The 20,071-nt window shown below is 38.0% G+C and overlaps 1 protein-coding gene across 1 annotated transcript in view; it reads left to right on the forward strand.

The window, feature by feature from the left end:
• The first annotated feature begins 1,212 nt into the window (after positions 1 to 1,212).
• smad3a (SMAD family member 3a) overlaps positions 1,213 to 20,071 on the forward strand; it is a 44,176-nt gene continuing 25,317 nt past the window's right edge. Inside the window, exon 1 of the mRNA XM_082162280.1 lies at positions 1,213 to 1,656. Coding sequence (XP_082018406.1) covers positions 1,454 to 1,656 — 203 coding nt within the window. The 5' untranslated portion in view covers positions 1,213 to 1,453. The remainder of the gene's footprint in view (positions 1,657 to 20,071) is intronic.

The following is a 20,071-nucleotide window of genomic DNA, read 5'->3' on the forward strand; positions in this document are numbered from 1 at the left end:
CCATTCAGGTTAAAAAGTTAGTGTAAAAACAAAAATCAAGACAACATAAATAGTCCACAGAAGAACTAAAAAGTGGATCATGTAAATTTTTATCTCATGTAACTTTTATCTGTTTAATTTTTAACACACACATATTAGCTAACCGTTTACATGATAAAGTGCAGTACAATCTCCTCAATCTTCTATCCCCCCAAAATAAGCAGTTTGTTATAACTTGTTTATGTGCTGCTAATGAGTCTTGTACAATGTTAGTGTGTATACGAGTTTACTACTACATTAGAGGTGTGTATGATTGCATTTTGTTGTCATGCTGAGGCAAGACATCCTCATACTCAGCAATATTCACTCCCTCACTAAAAAAAGCAGCCAATGCCCAGTATCAGATGAATTAAACCCTGTATAGGCCTACTCAGTTTGGTGGGACAACCCACTCACAGACAGTCCTATGGTGAGAGAGTGGGGGTGGGAGAGGTAAAGGAAAAGGGAATGTCATTCTTTTCTCTCTTGAGAATTAAACTGTGCTTTTACTGTGAATGATAAGTAAGGTCTTGTATAAATTGTTTCCTGTGTGTCACTGTCTAATAGTGGTTATTGGGCAGGTTTTATGAGCGTTTACAATAGCACAAGAGGAAGGGAGCAATAAAACTGCTCAGTAGGACTGTTCCAAATGTATGACATTGCGCCTAAGTCTATGGCATATTGTCTTTATGTTTGTAAGGGAGTATTTTGGCCATGTGATGTCAACATGCCGCCCTCATGGACTATACAGTATACCAGAAAAAAATAAAGAAACTTTATTAAGATACGCTTTATTAAGATACTGATATGACTGAACTCCTCCTCTCATGTGATTCTACATCATTTTAAACATATTTCATTTAAACGTACTAATTGCTTTAGGGGTAAAACTTTTTAATGAGGAAAAAATCACTAAGTGCACCTTTAAATGCAGACGCAATGAATACATTACAGAGAGCCGCACTACACAGCACAGCGGATGACTTTAAACTTGAGTAAACCTCATTTTTTTAAACGGTGCACAAAAACGTAGGCTATATTACAAACAGACGAGGTAATGAATTATTTCGTTAAATATATCTGTTTTATTTCTCTTCCAAGTTCCAACCTGTCCAGACGGGATGGAGGGGACTATTTTCCTGCGCGGAGTGATATGAATGGCCTCGCAGTTATTGGTGTGTGTGGACTCAGCGCGCTATGCCTGATGATCTCGAGAGAGACGGATAGACGGAGCTGAGCTGAGCGCTGAACTTGAGACCGTGTCTCAGTCACGCCTCAAGTCCCTCTCACTTTTCTCCATATTATTATCAAGCTATAAGCAGTTTATTTCGATTTACCGCCTTCGGATTACACTGAAGATTAAAAAGTATCCAGAATTTCTCTCCCGAGTTGCGTGAGAGACTGCGCAGTAGAGGAACGTTGAATTCAATTCAACATGTCAATTTTACCGTTTACTCCGCCGATCGTGAAGAGGTTGCTGGGCTGGAAGAAGGGAGAGCAGAACGGACAGGAGGAGAAATGGTGCGAAAAGGCCGTCAAGAGTCTGGTGAAGAAGCTGAAGAAGACGGGACAGCTGGACGAGCTGGAGAAAGCCATCACAACTCAGAATGTCAACACCAAGTGTATCACCATACCACGGTGAGTGCTGTTAAAAACATCATCGACTTTACTGAGGGGAAACATCGGGTTGTGGTGAAGTGGGGCTGTTTTACTGTCGTGATTTTTGCCGAGCCAGCCCAGATAACGTTAGCCTCAAACTGAAGCTATAACACATTCAAACAGCACAGTAAAGTTTAAAGAAAGCAGCAGAACCCCCTCTGTTTAGGAACCAACTGTGTGTTTCCTACTTAGATCATAAACAGCATCTCATACTATGAGTGCAGCAGCTCGAATCTGTTTATATTATCAAATTCCGACACTCCTGTTGATTTATTATGACTTCATACTCTTCTTGGTTTTCATAAACCCACATTTGCCTTGCCTGGGGTTGTCATTTACTCTCTGATGAGGTTATATAACCCGACCTTAATCTGGGGAGCGCTGGCTGACTGTAACTGCTGTGTCTGGCTAAACGGCTTGTATGGAATCCCGTGCTTATATTTTGGATGGCGGATATATTTGGCGCAGGAATTTTTTTTATTCTTAATAAGTGTGTGTGCATCGATGGATTTAGGATGTTGTGGTCTGAAGTAGTTTTTTCTTAGTTTTGCAACGACTGGTTAATCTTATTATGTCACAGTCCGATGCTGGCTAACTGCTCACAGAACTTGAGGGTTGCCTACAAGCCCCTACACTCAGCAGATCTTCAGTCTCTGCACTTCAGTACAGAGAATCATAGCATTTGCACTGCCTCTGTTATCTTGTTTTGTTGATGTATACAAACATTGTGCGAATTAAGGACCTATTTAGAGAGGTCAACAAAGAGTTTTTTTAAATTATGCTTTTTTGTTGTTGCTGTTAGACATTTTCCTATTGATGAACTCGGTTTGGATAGTACATAAAGGTTATTTGTTTATGTAATATCCACATGGTAAGTTCTTTAAACAGGTATATTTGTTTTCAAGTATTGTGTTTATACAGATTGATCAGAAGGTCAGCTAGAAGTTCACTTGAATGTTTTGATAGACTAATATATAGCCTAGGCTACAGGTCAGACCAATCAATCTTGAGGTGTTACTATGCTTGCTTGGCCAATTTACAGTAGTGTCGTCTTCCCCTGTTTTTTTTGCCAAATCTGCTGACAGCCTTGTCCTTGGGAAAGTAAATCTTGTATAAAATAATCCTTTATGTCATTTAAATAATGTTGTCCATCTAGGCTAATTTGCTTGTCTTTTATATTAAATTATGTAAATACACGACCGTTAGAAAGATTAATACTTTAATTCAGAAAGGATGCATTAAATTGATCAATAGTAACATTTATTATTGTCAAACTATTTAATTTGGTCTATTTCAAATAAATGGTTATTTTGAACTTTCTATTCATCAAAGAACCCCCCCCCCCCCAAAAAAAAGGTTTCCACAAAAATGTTAGGCTATGCAGCACAACTGTTTTCAAATGATAATAATAATAAGAAATATTTTTTGAGCATCAAATCAGCATAGCCTATTAGAATGATTTCTGAAGGATCATGTGACACTGAAGACTGGAGTAATGATGCTGAAAATTCAGCTTTGCCATCACAGGAATAAATCACATGTTTTATTGTGTTTTTGATCAAATAAATTATTATTGCTGAGCATAAGAGACATGTTTCAAAAACATAAAAAATTGTATATCAACATTAGTCTATAATCAACAACATTATATTGGCCAGTGGTTATCATGCTCTGTAAATATTGTATCCATTGTATTCATCCTGATGAAATAAAAATAAATTATCTATTGCGCTTCCCTAACTTTAAAGAATTCCCAGAGTAAAGGTTTGATAATAGAAATAAGAAGTGACGAAAAGGGAATAAGATAAATCAAACAATCAAAAAAGTTGAACCAAAAAGTTAACCAAGAGAAAGATGCATATGATGAGTGTGAGAAAGTAATTAATTGCTTAAATTAAATACCGGAAATTAATTAGGAAGTAAGTAGGAAATTAAATGTGTCTTTTTCACATTGAGAGAGTAGGTAAGACTAAACAAACTCTTGACAGAAAAGTTATTGTGATGTGCCAATGTCACATTAAGCGTTGCTCTAATTATTTTTTATCTGCATGATGGAAATTTACAACCTAGTCAGTCAAATTGACAGATAATGATTATTTGTATTGTATTCTGATCGTATTACCAGTGAACATTTTGTAAATTAGTTTGGATTTTAATTCGACAAGGTTACTGAGAGTAAGCTATAGTTAAATAAATGTACATGCACTAAAATACTGTAAAGGTAAAGACTACAAAATCTCACCTCTCTGTAATCCTCAGCCTTATAGCTGTCGCTGCCTGTAACCGGACGAGTTTATACAGAATTGCTGTAGAACCTCATAAGAGAGTTTATTCATGAGCTAGCCTATATGCAAAGTCATTGTCTTGACACATTTGGGTTGCTTCACTAAATGTAATATATTTGCTAAATTGGGTTGGCCTACGGAATTGAATTAAAGAAGACACTTTGAAGGAGTTTGTAACCTTATAGTCACAACATTTACATTTATAGTCCCTTAGAGATTTTCTTTCCAAATTTGAAGTTTGCATAATTTTGTGGTGTTACAGGGCCGAGCAACTGCGGTCCAAGCCTGCAGCGCTGTTGTATTGGTTGTTGTTTCCAAACAACAGATCACTCAGTGAAAGCAGGGCTCCCAGCCAGAGATCAGGCTGAGTCACCCCAGAGGGAGAGTGAGTTTGAGCCTGTGGCTTTGTGGTGTGACCCACTGGTGCTTCTCTGGTAGAGCTTGGTGGTGACAGAAACCATAACAAGTGAGGACTGCAACTATTGGGATGTGAGTACCGGTTCTTGTGTAACTCAGATTGACTGGGTTTGTGTCAGTTAACTGCATAAAAACAGTTTTAGCTTAGCTTTTCAGTCAGTTTTTTTCCTTGTTGTTAGAGTAGTGTAACCTGAATCAGCACAGGATCCAGTCCAAGGCTCTATTCTTGGCTAGATCTGTAGATGGTAGCCTTCACATCTGAGATACAACACTCTGCCTCACCCTGCTGGAGGGATCCAGATTCCTCAGACACACTCCACTCACCTCAGGCCACACAATCCTGTCTTGCCCTCACACGCAGCTCATGCTGGAAACCTGTCCCGACCTGCTGGAGATCCAGGGAAAGACTGATAAAGAGATAGAATTGAGTGGAATAGGACATCGAGTTCAAAAGAAGCAGCAGAAAGAGGAGAATGGAGATGGAAGACAGATTGAAATTGTCCAAGACAGGATACGAAAAACATAATTATACCATAGTCGCACTTCCTTCGCCTGCCATACACCTGTCGAAGCCCTATCGGAGTCTCCACATAGACTTCCTGTGAGGATGTCTGTTCCACAGCTTGTCTGTGGTCTGAGATTCCTGCTATATCTCAACCCTGCAGTCTTTGTTTGCTTTTGCACTTTTCGCACAATGACTTCAAAGGCATCTGAACTGTGAATTATATCTGTGGTCCATTGTGTGGGCGTATTCAACTGAATTCTCAAACAAGTCGCCTATCAGCTAAGAAATTGTATGTGCCCTACCACGCCGATAGAGTTTATTGTTGGCATTTAAAACTGAAAGTGTCTGTGCCTTGAAGAGATGTCTGGCTTAAGTCTGACATCCTGAAACTCTATACAGTATACAGTGATTCAAAGACGCTTTTGATAAAACGTGGAGATTGGATGTCATTGGCTTGTAATTGATGTGCCGAGGGTTGTTTTGTTTCAGCCAGTGTAATGCCTTCAAAGCGCCGCTCGTCTGAGGGAAGTGAATCTGTCTGATGATTCAGAGTAATTGTGTGGCAGCTGATAGAAAGAGAGTGAAAGACAGCATGACAGAATTTCACAAGCCTTTGAAGTGATGGCTGAAACGAACAGTAAAGACACTATGTGACAAGCACCGCTGGCCACAAACTTGTCTTTTAACAGTTTTGTCTAAAGCACCTTACTGTGCACTTATTACTGTGACTGCCCGGTCCTGCAGTTAGGTGTAATAGTGATGATTCATAGGGGGATGTAAAACAAAATTTTGTTGTGTTGTTTAGTTTTGGGTTGACTGAACAAATAGTAGTCTAACGCCCGTTTCACACATACTCCGTTTGCAGTGCGCACTGTATGCGGTGCGTATTTTATTCCGTACCCATGTTAACAGGTTAGAGCTTTCACACTGCACGCGGATGCAGTCCGTCGATCCGTTCCAGGAGCAGTGCGTATACAGCAGTGCAGCGATCGTTTCCACACCGAGTCTATTTCTGCTGTGCTGCAAACGCTGAATTAAAGTGACAGTGCATGGTTTGTGGTCAAAATGAACACAGATTGAGCTGAAAATGTAGTAATTTCACCATAAATGCATTTAACTAAATAAAATGTACTAATTTCACCATAAATGCATTTAACTAAATAAAATGTACTAATCTCACCATAAATGTATTTAATTAAATACTTATTTTTTTCATCTTTTTACTTTAAAACCGGGGTAAAGCAAGGAAAACTACAATTTACCTCAACAAGGCGACATAATGATGAACAACACTAGTCTCATTCGTGGAGGTGGAAAAACAAGTTCTTTGTGACATGCAAGATTTATTGTATTAAAATGTAAAAGCAAAAGGAAAGGCATGAGGGTCGGCTGTTTTTTTCAATATAGTGACATCGTTTTAATTTAAAATGTTTGCGATTCTAATATAAGTAAATGGTTAAATATTTTACCACTTGCTTTAGCAACTTAATATATATATAAGTAATGCATGGAATAATAGGCCTACGTTGTTTAAATTGTGTTTAAACGTGCATACTTCCATTAAAGAGTGTATAAAGAGAATCGCAATGCTGACAAAACTTTTTTTTCTTTTTTATAAATAAAAGTTGCTGCACAACTTCTGGATTTGAAATAAAAATAGTGAGAATGTGTTTGTGGTACAGCCACGGATCAGTTGCGCACTGCAAACGCAGCATATGTGAAAGCACTATAGCGTGTGCTGCTCCTGCACTGCATACGTACCGCAACACGCACTGCACACGGAATATGTGTGAAACGGGCGTAATGTGCCTCAAGGAAAACCTGAGGCCCATTAGGCTGGTTTTGGGTTCACCTGATCCTGGTCGAATGTTTCATAGGGTGCAGAGTGCAACTGAATGTAACAGAAGACCGGACACACTTTTTTAAAATGTGGACTAGTTTTACCTTCACTGTGTCTTAAAAACGCAACGCTCGTGGTGGTTCTCTGAGGCGCAAAATGCAATGGCCAAAGATGTCTGTCTGATTGTGTATGGTTGTAGCGGCAGTGCTCAAATGGCATTCATGCAGCTCAAACAGTATAACGTGTGGTGCTAGCAATGCCATGGTCATGGTTTTGTCTCCCAGGGCATGCATGAACTGATAAAATGTATACCTTAAATGCACACCTTAAAGTCCCCATTAAATCAAAATTGAAGTTTTTTTGGCTTTTAGTATGAATATGTTATAGCCCTAAGGTTATCTATAAGCTAGTGTGCTCCAAAACAACGTCAAAATTCGCATTTAAAAGATATTAGCATTCAAAACGCACAGTCTCTCACTTCTGCTAATATGGATCAATGATTTTGATGACATCATTCTGCACTTTAGCGTCACATCAGATTTTCTGTCCAATCACATGCTCTCTAGAATTTGAAGCGTATAAATAGATGCTGAAGCTGCAGCGGAAATCAGTCACTTGTTCACACATTTCCTATTTTCTATATGGTGAATGGTACAAGGATAGGGAACAATTCAGACAGTGTAATTATGCTTTCCATTGGGGCGAATGAAGTCTGGTTTTGCGTAACCGCCACAGCGCGTACACAGTCTGCTCCGGTCCAGAGACACGATAGCACAGAGTGACGCATACCAGAAAACGTATCGGCCCCATTCAAATTCTAAACAGAATGCAATATTTTAAAGCGATTGAGGAGATCATAAGGAGAAACAGTTAAACAGACTCGGCATTAGAAACAGCACTGACGAGTAGAGATAACATCGGTAACATGCACCAACACACTGTATATTACAACAATATTACATTAACTTTTCAAACTACACACTCTCAGCATGATTATGTTCACTGTTTTGCTTTAGTAACAGTTTCATATTAAATCTTAAAGAGGAATCTAACTGTGGCTGTCATAAGCTGTCAAAAGTGGCTTTACTGAGCTCAACGGCTCTGGCCGAGCTGTGATAACGAAACGCTATTGGCTATTTAAAAAAAGGGAAGAGCTGCTCAATATATCCCACCCTGTCTTCCTATTTCAGTGGAAATTACGTCAACACATTGAATAAAGCTGTGTGTTTCAAGGCACTTCAGTGGGACTTTGAAGGCGTCTTCATAAATATAAATGGACTTGAAGTGCAAACGTATGAACGTTTTTTATATAACAATGAAATAACAAAAGCACAATGCGTTAACGCACCACTGCAAAAAAAAAATATATAAAGAAGAATCTATTTTCTTCTATCTATATAGAATCTAGAGAGTCAAGTCTCTAATTGATGGTCAAGTAGTTGTCTAACAACCAACTAGTCAACCATTGTAACTAGGGGTGGCACGGTTCACAAAACCCATGGTTCGGTTTGTATCACGGTTTTAGGGTCACGGTTTTCGGTTCTGTACGGTTCTTGTTATTTTTTCTTTTAATCTTTAACACTCCCAAAATTTACTTCAGCATATGATATATAGCTTAATTATCTAATTATTAATTTATTTATTTCATAAATGGGTCGTGTTTGAAAAACGCAGCTTCTCATTTCCCTTTTCGGAGTAATATAGTGAGTGAGCGGTCACTGTGAGGAAACTTTCAGTGGCGCTGGAGGTCCATCCATCTGTAGTGAGAGCTGTGTCGGACAGTTCTTTGTTAATTTCTCCTCGTGTCTCATCATCATAGGTGTAATTTGCGGGTGGGACATGTACCCACCACTTTTTGCCAGGGTCGATATCTCGCGGCACGGATGTACCAATACAAATAAATAAAACATCTCCAGTTAACTAGCAAATTATTCGTTTCGTTCGTTTGTTAAATAAAAAGCAATCTAGCGCTGAAATTAGATTTTTTAATCAAGTGATCAAAGTGTTCGTTGCTGCTGCGATCAGTGGCGCTGATACAGTGTTCTCTTGTGGCTCACGCACACGCCGCACAGTCTTCACTCGGACGCGCGCTTCAATCCGTTGAGGAGACTCTCTATTTGTTTTCTGGTGAAATCACAAAACAAAATTCACACAAATCTTTCCCTGCTTGATATACAACCACTGATAAACATAATCGGTTTTGATGAAAAAGAAAAAAAATATATACGAGTGCGGATTCGAACTCAGAACCTATGACACACTTGGCAAAAGTTCTGCCACTGGACCATTAAAGTACATACGTGAAACAGTCGATCTATGTATTTATTCACGTGAATAAACAACATATAGTGGAGTAGATCTCATTAAATGTCTATGTAAACCCAGTGTGCTATTTAAATCGATTGCTGGACATCATAATGTTATTCTACATACATCTGATTTATGATTTAGCATTGTATTTGCACAGGCACGAGGCTACATTGCGCATGCGTCGAACCGACACACACACGCACCGAACCGAGACAAGCAAACCGAATGGTTCGGATGTTTTTTCATGTACCGTGCCATCCCTAATTGTAACCCATCCCTACTGTCAGCGCTCTAATTATAGCACCGCTGCTGAAAATATAAAAATTACACACTACTGTTCAACAGTTTGGGTTTAATTTGTGAAAATACTTTTATTTAGCAAGAATGCATTAAATTGATCAAAAATAACAGTAAAATACATTAATAATGATTCAATAGATTTCTATTTCAAATAAATGCTGTTTAGATGCTTTAGAACTTTAAATTAATTAATTAATCCAGAATGTTTTTTACTGGTGTTTGGTCATTATGGAAATGATCCGGCTGCGTCTGTGTTCTTTAATTTGCGAGTCGTCAGTAGGTCGCACAGAACTTTCCCATCGGCGCTGTTTTGGAATTGCGCTCTCACGCTAATTTGCCCTGTTTAGTAAATCTGGACCTTAATATTTTTCTGTTTCGGGTCCTGATTAGGAGACGACTAGCACATAAACTGTAGTGCCGTGCTGCTGCCCAAAATAAAGTGCCTGTGGATGAGAGAATGAAGTGAGGACTGATGGGATGTAGTTTAGCACGAGAGGCGAGCTAACTGACAAGATGTAATGTAAAAGTGTTTGGTAGGGCTGGGTATTGACACAAATTTCACGATTTGATTCAGTTTCGATTCTCAAGCTTTCGATTCGATATCGATTATTTTGGATATATATCAGGTACAGCACATGACAAATTTTCTCAAGGGAAAATAATCTCTCAACTAATAATCTGTAAACTATACATGGGAGTCAGTTGGTACTACTTTACTAATATTGAAGGTTAAAATTAACTGATTTGTATACAAACACTTAATACACTCAAGGATGTTTTATAATAATAAAGTTATAATACTAACTTTACAATTACATAGTTATATTTCTACTCCAATTAGTTATATAAAATATAAAACATATAAATGAGGGCTGTCATAAAAACTTGACGGATTTATTCAAACATGCATTAAATATTGAAGAATATAAAAAATGATAATGAATATGTAATGTGGTGCATATATTTAGCAAAATGCTCCTCTAGAATTTATTTTTCTAGCTGACTAATGAGTTATGGTCACTGAAGATGGTTTTGTGATGTGTGATGTAATGTGATGTTATGTGACATATTGTTTACAAGCTGTTTCATTTACGTATTTCCACGGTTGAAACACTGATTGAGCGATTACATAAGACATACGGATTTCGGACATACCTTCAGATGTTAATTCATGTTTATTTCGCACTGTAACTGGTCTGGTATTAAAGCGGAGGAGATGATCAGTTCACGTGTGCTCCGCGCTGCTCAGCTGTCTGTCACGCCACATTAAACAGCGGCAAAACAGTAAAAAAAAATGAATGGACAGAATTTGAAATCTGAGACTTTGTTTCATATCAAAAGTAACAATGCACAGAGCTTATGGTGATTTATTGGATGGGAGGCGCGCTACAATGTTCCTGTTCATTCATCAACTGAAAACATGATAGACCAATTGATTCTTGGGATTTAAAGTGTCATGAAACCCCCCTTTGTTTTAACCCGGTCATTCACACCTCAGAGCTGAAAAAGTCTCAAAAAGTGGGCGTGTAACGCTGTGGAAAAGTGGGAGTGTAGAGGGTGGGAAGAGGGGAGACAACAACCAATAAAACACAGACCTGCAAAACACTCATTATACAGACACATGAAAATTAATATATAACCACAGAGGGGGGAAAAAAATAAAAAAACAGAGTTGAGGGCACCTTGATGTATTTTAAAAATATAATCCTTATGACATCAAACTCCCAAGAATGAGGGAGAAACGCGGAAGAACAAGGTCTAATAATATTTTCATTACATTTACGAGCACTACAGTCTCTGAACAAATGACACACGTCAGTTTAACCCTTAAACAAGCAAGAGTAGAAAATGATAAGGAACAAATAATTTCATGTAATTTTTTTATATCATCTGGACTTAAGTAAATCATATCCAAAAGAATTTTTGAAAAATGTTATGTAATTTGGATTTTGAGTTGTGACTCCCAGATCACATTGCCCTGTTTAGAGAATAAAAAAAGGACCAAATCTATAACTGTAACTGCCATTCCATGTTTAAAACAATTATATCCTATACTTCAACTCATATAATGTTGACATATTATATATCATTGGAAAGCTTACAAACTCAAGATTCAGCCTGTGAAAACCGTTTTGAAATCGGACCTTGCGTTACCATAAAAATTGTACTTTAAGTTATTTTAGCGAGTTCCTTACCTAGTGGGTGGTGTCAGGTTTCTTATTACAAAATTTATTTTAACTACTTTATAATAAAAAACTTTTCTAATCTTGACAAAACACATCGTCGGAAAGGTCTGAGACTGTATTGAGACTAGTGATGCTCCGATTGATCGGCCGCCGATCATGATCGGCCGATATTGGCAAAAAATAGCTTGATCGGCAACCCCCAAAAGCGCCGATCAAAAAAGCCGATCACGTGACGTAAATAACTCGCGCAACTTTTCCGCATGCGCGGCAACACAACAGCAGAGCAGAGCTTGCTTAACAGTGGCACAATGAGTTCTCCTATGACGGCAATTCAATGGCAATTATAAACGAGCGCACAACTGATGCTGGCGCGCGCGGTAAATGACATTCGCGAGAGGATAACAGATCTACGCGCGAGGAAACGGGAACTCGCGAGCTCATTCAAACCCTGCGCGGGCGCATGACATCTCTGCCCTCGCGCGCGCGCATGATCATTCCCAGCACTCTCGCGCTTGATCTCCTCTCGCCTGCTGATTTTGCTCGCTCGAACACTTTTATTTTTGGCAGTCGAGGGGTAGGACTTACTGTTTTAATAACCTCAAATGTCATTGTCATTATTTTATTTTTTGGATCTGATGTAGTTAGTTCCTCAACTACATCCATTGTAGTCTGCCTGACCCCTCTTTGTTTTGAAAAATTATACTGTGCCTTATTTGGAAAAGGTGGCCTACAGTAGCCTTATGTTATCTTGTTTTCTAACTACAATTAAATAAATATTGGTGGTTCTTCAAGATTTTCTTGACTCTAGCATATTTCCATTCTGTGATCGGCAGTGATCGGCAATCGGCAGATCATGATTTTGGTGATCGGTAATCGGTGATCGGCCCCAAAAATGCTGATCGGAGCATCACTAATTGAGACTAAAAATAAATTAATTTGTTACCAAAAAAAACCCAGTGGCTATTTTTGGTACAGCTCCTAAAGCATTCTTGAATTACAACCATTTAAATTTGGATAGTGCAATATTACATATTACATATTACATATTACAGCAAAAAATGTTTCATTGGTCCATTTTTTTTTCTTGCATTTTTAACTATGCATGAGCAGTTCTTCGTCAATCATTGTCGCTAACATTTTCCAAGGGTACAAATAAACAAGAGATTCTCCGAAATAAAAACAAATAAACATTTAGAATTAATTTTGATTAAAATAAAATAAATAAAAAATGTGACCATACTCAAGACAGACAGGCTGTATCAGTTTAACCTGTCAATTTTATAATTTGTTAAAAAAAAAAATGTCAGAATACAAAGATAGTCAAAATTAGGGTTAATCCCTTTTTTATACACACTTGGCACCCCTGGCAGCCATGTTGGATTTAGGTCAGGCTGACTAATTAATCAAAATTTTTTTTAAACAAATCATGTGACCAGCATACTCAAGACAGACCAGGCTGTGATAAATGATAAAAGGATTTGATAAAAAAATCATTCTTACGCCCCAAAAAAGACGACAAAAACTATGTTACACCCAGATCACATTGCCAGTTTTAGGGTCTTTTTACACAAAAAGAATAAAGGCATAGTAACTTTTTGTTCATTCTTCTTTGAATTCTTGGTCTATTGAATTGCCTTCTGTGGATGTATCATAATAATTTATCGTATTCATGATCAGATGTATGTATGGCTGTATCATTGTCCTTATTTGCACAATATATTTCATTTGAAGAAGACATGATTAAATATGTGTGCATACACAGTGCTGGTTCATGTTTAGAGCACTATAGTAAATTAAATATGTCCATAAAAACTTGAAACAGGCTCGCTGCAGTCAGTATATGATCTATGATCCACGTTGCGAGTATTGTTAAACTCATCGCGGCATTCCATGCAGAAACCACTCTCATGCACGCTCCGCTTGTTGTTAATCATATTTCCCATGTAGCCTATTTGCAGTCAAACTCCAGCTCTAAATGCATCGTGGGGGAAATGCTAACTGCACTTTTGTGTTACTGAGGAAATATAAAATTAGGACACGTGACTGAAGTACAACAACACAGCAGAACTGGCAGAGAGGTGAATGAACAGCGCTGAACCGGTCTTTCTTGACATTTGATTTCTCCGCTGTAATGAGATCTCCTTCTCATGCATATTACGGCGCAGTGATTGGATTGAAACGAGCTCTTTCTCACAAAAGCATTCAGAACCGGCTGACGTCAGCTCGTTCGTCCAGCCCCTACTGGAACTCCGGCAGCCAATCACCACTCCGGATCTTGCCGGTATTACGCATTGACGTCAGAATCCGTGACGTTGCTCCGACTTTGCTTCCAACCGGAAGATAGAAATTTCTCTAAAAAATGCAAAAATAACTCATTTTCACTTATGAATAAACTTAATGAGTACCTTTAGTGTTTAGCAAAGGATTAGTTGTACTTATCTTTTCATTATGAATAATAATGAACCCACCTATGGAAGTAGAATAATGTCAAATGTTTTTGAAATAAAAAGCCTGTTGAATTGCACTACTTGAAAAAAAATAGGCATTGCATTAACCATGCTTGCATTTTAATGCATTGTATTTTTAGTGCTTACATTTTTATGGGCTGAAATTCAACATGGTTGAATATTTAAGCTGTGAATATTTCAATTAAAAACATTTCAAACACCTTTTCATTATTAAAAATTCAATAATCCATATTCACCTTTCATATTTCACTTCCAAAATATTCAAACTGTTTAAAAATACAACCAATAATATTCAACAGGCAATTTTCGGTCCATTTTATTTCGCTTTGCAAATTCGCTTCCACAAATTCAGTGGTTCAAATTCGACAGTAAATTCAACATTGACGTCCAGGAACTGCAGGAAAAGCAGTAGATTGCCGAGCATACTCTCCATCTGCTGTTAGTCGACCTCATCATCAGATGGTGCAAAAGCGCTTGTTGTTGACGAAGACATTCATTCATAAAATGAAAATGATTATCTGTGTCAGTATATGCGGAAAAGATGATAAACACACAAAAGCTGTGTTTATGTTTCATTCAATAACTTCATTGTTACTTTCCCTGTGTATTCTACATGTCATCAGCTTTCTCTACCATGAACAGGATTATAATCGGTTTCCCTCAATACCTCATACTCAAGGATTTCCCTTCCGTTGATACAGTGATATGAAAGACCAATCTTGCACCTTATTAGGGAAGTAGGCTGTAGGCTATTATATAGGCTACAGGCAAGAAGATGGACTCAGAATATGAACTTAACGCGCAAAGTTTCATGCTGAGCGTTTCGTGATTATACTGGCATAAAATCAACACATACATACATACATACATATATATATATATATATATATATATATATATATATATATATATATATATATATATATATATATAGTATGCATACGTGTATTGCATTAGCTTAAACTGTCACAGCACTTGCATATTGTCCTCCTATTGTTAGTTTAACTGTAAATCGCTTTGGATAAAAGCTTCTGCTAAATGACTAAATGTAAAAATGTAAAAATTGGCTTGACATTGGACATTCGCACATTTAGGGACCGTCTCTAAAGTTGCATACAACATTGGCATACACGTTTCTAACTTCAATAGCAAACTTAAATTTATTTGAATAAATATCAAAAATCCAAAGGGTGCGCATTATGCCTGACACTAAATTAACACTTTACAGTTGGTTTTATGACTGTAAGTCGTTCTATTCAAATGCTATCGGAGTTAGAAACGTGTATACCAAAGTCGTATACACTTTAGAGACGGTCCCTAAATGTGCGAATGTCCAACATCAAGCCATCTGTATGCCAATCTATCACTGGGAAACGCTCAGCATTAAGCTTTGCGCGTTATTCTGAGTCCATCTGCTTGCCTGCGAGTTTGGTCTTTTACATCACTGTAGTCCATTAAGCTAGGTTAAGCGTTGTATATGTCCAGCAGGGGAATCCTGAAGTATTGAGGGAAATCCTAATAGCCTGCATGCAGCACATCGCCACAATATAAAGTTAAGGCAACTAAACAACCAAGAGAAATATATGTCAACCTCAAAAATGTAACATTGGATCTGTATATCCGCATCGGGGAATAACATTATAATCTCGTTCACGGTAGAGAAAGATGCATGTAGGCTACACAGGTAAAGTAACCGTGAAGACACCTAATTTAACATAAAACAGCCGTCATAATAATCACAAATACACTTACATTGCTGTAAATGAGTTTTATGAATGAATGACTTGTTCTAACTGTTGCTGGTCTTCAACACGCGCTTTTGCACCCCCTGCTGGTGAGGTAGACTAACAGCAGATGGAGAGTATGCTCGGCAATCTACTGCTTTTCCTGCAGTTCCTGGATGTCAATGTTGAATTTACTGTCGAATTTGAACCACTGAATTTGTGGAAGCGAATTTGCAAAGCGAAATAAAATGGACCGAAAATTGCCTGTTGAATATTATTGGTTGTATTTTTAAACAGTTTGAATATTTTGGAAGTGAAATATGAAAGGTGAATATGGATTATTGAATTTTTAATAATGAAAAGGTGTTTGAAATGTTTTTAATTGAAATATTCACAGCTTAAATATTCAACCATGTTGAATTTCAGCCCATAAAAATGTCAGCACTAAAAATACAATGCATTAAAATGCAAGCATGGTTAATGCAATGCCTATTTTTTTTCAAGTAGTGCAATTCAACAGGCTTTTTATTTCAAAAACATTTGACATTATTCTACTTCCATACCCACCAGTCAAGCAATTGCTAGCCCTGAATTGGCACTAATTCGACCGCACAGGCATTTATAACAGTGCATGTCCACTGGCACAGAGCAAGCGTTTTCAGTTCATTCTGGTATTGTGTTGTCACACGCCGATTAACCGGTGGGAAAATTCCCTCACCGTCACATCCATACTATTTAACTTCGCTAATCAGCTAGTTGGTTGTTGGAAGACTAATCGACTATCGTGACCCCATCGCCACCCCAGTTCCTGAGTCTCCCAAGAACCTTTCAGTTTCCAAACCAGATGTTTAATGCAGCTTCTCTAACTTTGAGCGGTTTAGAACTACTGAATTACCTTTTCTGTGTAAAATATATCCCTGTCTGTGTGTGCATGAAAGTTGTGTTCATATTTGTGTCCTGTTTGACTGATAGTGTATCTGTAGGTGTTTGTGGATTTCCTGAGGGTGTTATAAGGGTTGTAACACCCAAGTGACGGAGAAGGCCAAGTGTGCCAAGTCTGACTGTGGTTGTGGTGGAGATTAGCGACACAGTTTGTTGTCTGTGAGTTTGTGTACAGTAAGTGTTTGGGTGTCTCTGTGTTCTGGAAGTGTGTGCATTCATTGTGTATTGTATGTGTACACACACACTGCTGTTGTGTCTAAGGAAGTCTGTGCATTGAGAGCAGGTATTTGAGCGTTAGTGTCGTGTGCGTCTTCTCCTGTGTGGGGGTTTTCGAGGCGGGGTTAGTCAGGCTTCAGGAATGCTCTGTCTGCCCAGGGGAGGGCGTGGGCCGCTTCTGGGTTTGTGGCTCCTGCCGGGGTTGAAGGTTTAGAAAAGCTCTGTGCCGCCTCCATATCTGCTGGAATAATAGACACTCTGTACAGCAGACAACAAGACTGCTTTGTGCCACTCTGTCATCACTAACCCTACCGCTGACCCTCAGACTGCTTCTGACCATCCTGAGAAAATAACCGTCCTTCAGTCGTGAACTCTCCGTGTGTGTTTGTGTGTCCTTTAGAAGAGTGCAGTGTAGACTTTGCGCAGGATGTTTTGAAGTTTGTCTGAGAGTTTTGAGAGACTTGCTTTAAAGTCTGCTATGAATGTACACTGACAGATCCAAGTTAATCGCTGTAGTCTTTAATTTTTAGACTGTTTTATCTGAGGTGGCTCGGTAGTATTGCAGCCAGGTACACTGAAAAATCATGTCTATGTTATGTTATGTAATGTTATGTTCAGGGGTAAAAGAGTCCTCCTGTATACAACTACAAACGCATACAGCTGAATGCATAGTAGGGCTGGGCGATTAAACAATATCATATCAAGATTGTGATTAAAATTTATGCCGATAACGATGATAAGCTCTAGACATTCTTACTCAATATAGATTAATCTAACAGCCTATCACACAGCAGAAATAAACATGACAACAGCCAGTCAATGCATGTCGCTAATAAGTGACTTCTGCGTGTCTCTGTGTGAAAGAATGGTGCTGTTTTGTCGGATACACAAACTCACACACTGCTCTAGAGCTGCTTTGAGAGTCACTTCACAAGCTTTTCACGGTTTCATTTGAAAAAAACTACCGTCAAATACACACTTGAAACTAAAACTGAAAGATCTTTACGACAATCCGTCAAAATAAAGGTTTGGTTTAACATCAAGAAATTATGACAGAAATATATCACTACTGTATACTAAAATGTACTTCTCAAAGTAATAATAATGTCAGGAATATCATTCAACCAAGATGTTTTTTCATCCATGTTTTAAATACAGTTCTGTTGTGCAGCATCTTGTTTGACAAAAAAATAAAAATGCAGTTTTGTTGTAAATTAATTTTCATTTGAAAAAATATTTCAATGTTTCAGATTTTCATTTGATTAAATTGTTTGTTTATATCAATTTTATTAAATCATAAAACACAGGGGGGAAAAAAGGATTTTATTCCCTAAATTAAAAGGTAGCTACTCTGTGGATTTTAAATGTGAACAAACAAGTTTTCATGAGTACATTCATTCTCAAGATCTAACAAATAGGCCTATGTGTAAAGCATATCCTTCCTTAATGGTAAAAGAATATTGTGGTTGGTGCCCCTGATGAAATTGCTCTTCATATCTTCCGGGATTGTCCTCAAATACTAGCCTGGCTAGTATGCAAACACCAGATGACGTATGTAGAGCGAAAGAAATTCGACGAGGAAGACGACGAAATAAACTTGCGTTCTAAACTACTTAGAACCATGCTTAGAACACTATCTAAGGCTGCATCGAAAGGTAACTTCGCGTCTGCTGCCATGTTATAACTTAGATCCATAGATATAAACAAACTGATTCGGTGTGTCGCATAGACGTCGTCATCGTCTTGCTGCTCCCTCCCCGTTCTGTGATTGGTTCCCTCGCTGAGGCGAAAATCTAGTCCATGGAATCCAGGCTGCCTAGCAGCGGGAATAAAATCGCACTGCGCCCAGATTTCGATACCTAAGGGGTTAACTCGTCAACGTCAGTGCTCAAACAAATACATATGAAATGCACAACGACACACACACATAAAGTCGCTCACGCACATACACGCAAACTCTACATACACGAGACGCGCAGAACTCTCCGCGCACATACTCATATGAGACGCGCGCACGCACGCACAAATACTCCACGGCCACGCGCATACTTATATGAGACGCGAGCACACGCACAAACTCGCGCACGTGACTCAATGAGACGCGAGCACACACACATAATACCTTAAAGATGTGGAAAAGTCGATCAAAAGTGTGGCTACATTTCTCCAGGCTCGATGCCAACAGCGCGCGATGCAGTATTTGCGGTAAAGTAATTGCTGCAAAGACCGGTACCTGCGAAGACCTTGACAGTGCACGGAGTAAACATAAGAGCAGAAAGTTGCTCCGTCTTCGACTGGTAAATGAAGAGATACCTTGTTGATCACTCTGACAGTGTTTATATTGCAGTAATGACCTACTGAATGTACACTGCCATTCAAAAATGTGTTGGTTAGTCAGAATTTTTTTTCAGTAAGGTTGCATTAAAGTTATCAAAAGTGACATTAAAACGTGTAATGTTACCAAATTTTTCGTTTTTAAATAAATGCTGATCTTTTGAATTTTTTATTCATCAAAGAATCATGAAAAAATGTATCATAGTTTCCAAAATATTAAGCAGCAAACTGTTTTCATATCTCTGAAGGATCATGTGACACTGAAGTAATGATTTTGAAAATTCAGCTTTGACATCACAGGAATAAATAAAATTTTGACATATATTCAAATAAGATTTTAAATTGTAATACTATTTCACAATATTACAAGTTTTACTGTATTTTTTATTGGAAAAAAAATCAGCTTTGGTGAGCATGAGCTCTTTATAAAATATTTTTTGTTCCTTTGTGCTTTTTTTGTTCCTTTGTGCACTGGCTAAGGAGCATGAGTCAAACTGAAAAAATAAAACCAAAGTTTTTCTGAGGTTATGTGTTATGTAATCTTGTTAAAATGGATTTCATAAAATTGGTATCGAAAAAAGTAGCGTTAGGAACCGGTATCCGGTAACCGGATCGAAAGATTTTGAACAATACCCAGCCCTACGTTCTCCTGGACCCAATCTCGTGTCTCTTCTCGTGAGATAAGTATCTCGTCACACCCCTAATAATAATAATATTGTGGTAAATATCATTATGATATATGGAAAATATTGTGATAATTTTTTAGAGTGCATATCCCTCAGCCCTAATGCATAGCCTTTCAAAGTTTATAATACAATATTTGATGTGCGTGAACAGGTGGTCGACACATGCACCAAAATACTATAA

The sequence above is a fragment of the Leuciscus leuciscus genome (assembly GCF_965113295.1).
Source record: "Leuciscus leuciscus genome assembly, chromosome: 2".
NCBI lineage: Eukaryota > Metazoa > Chordata > Actinopteri > Cypriniformes > Leuciscidae > Leuciscus > Leuciscus leuciscus.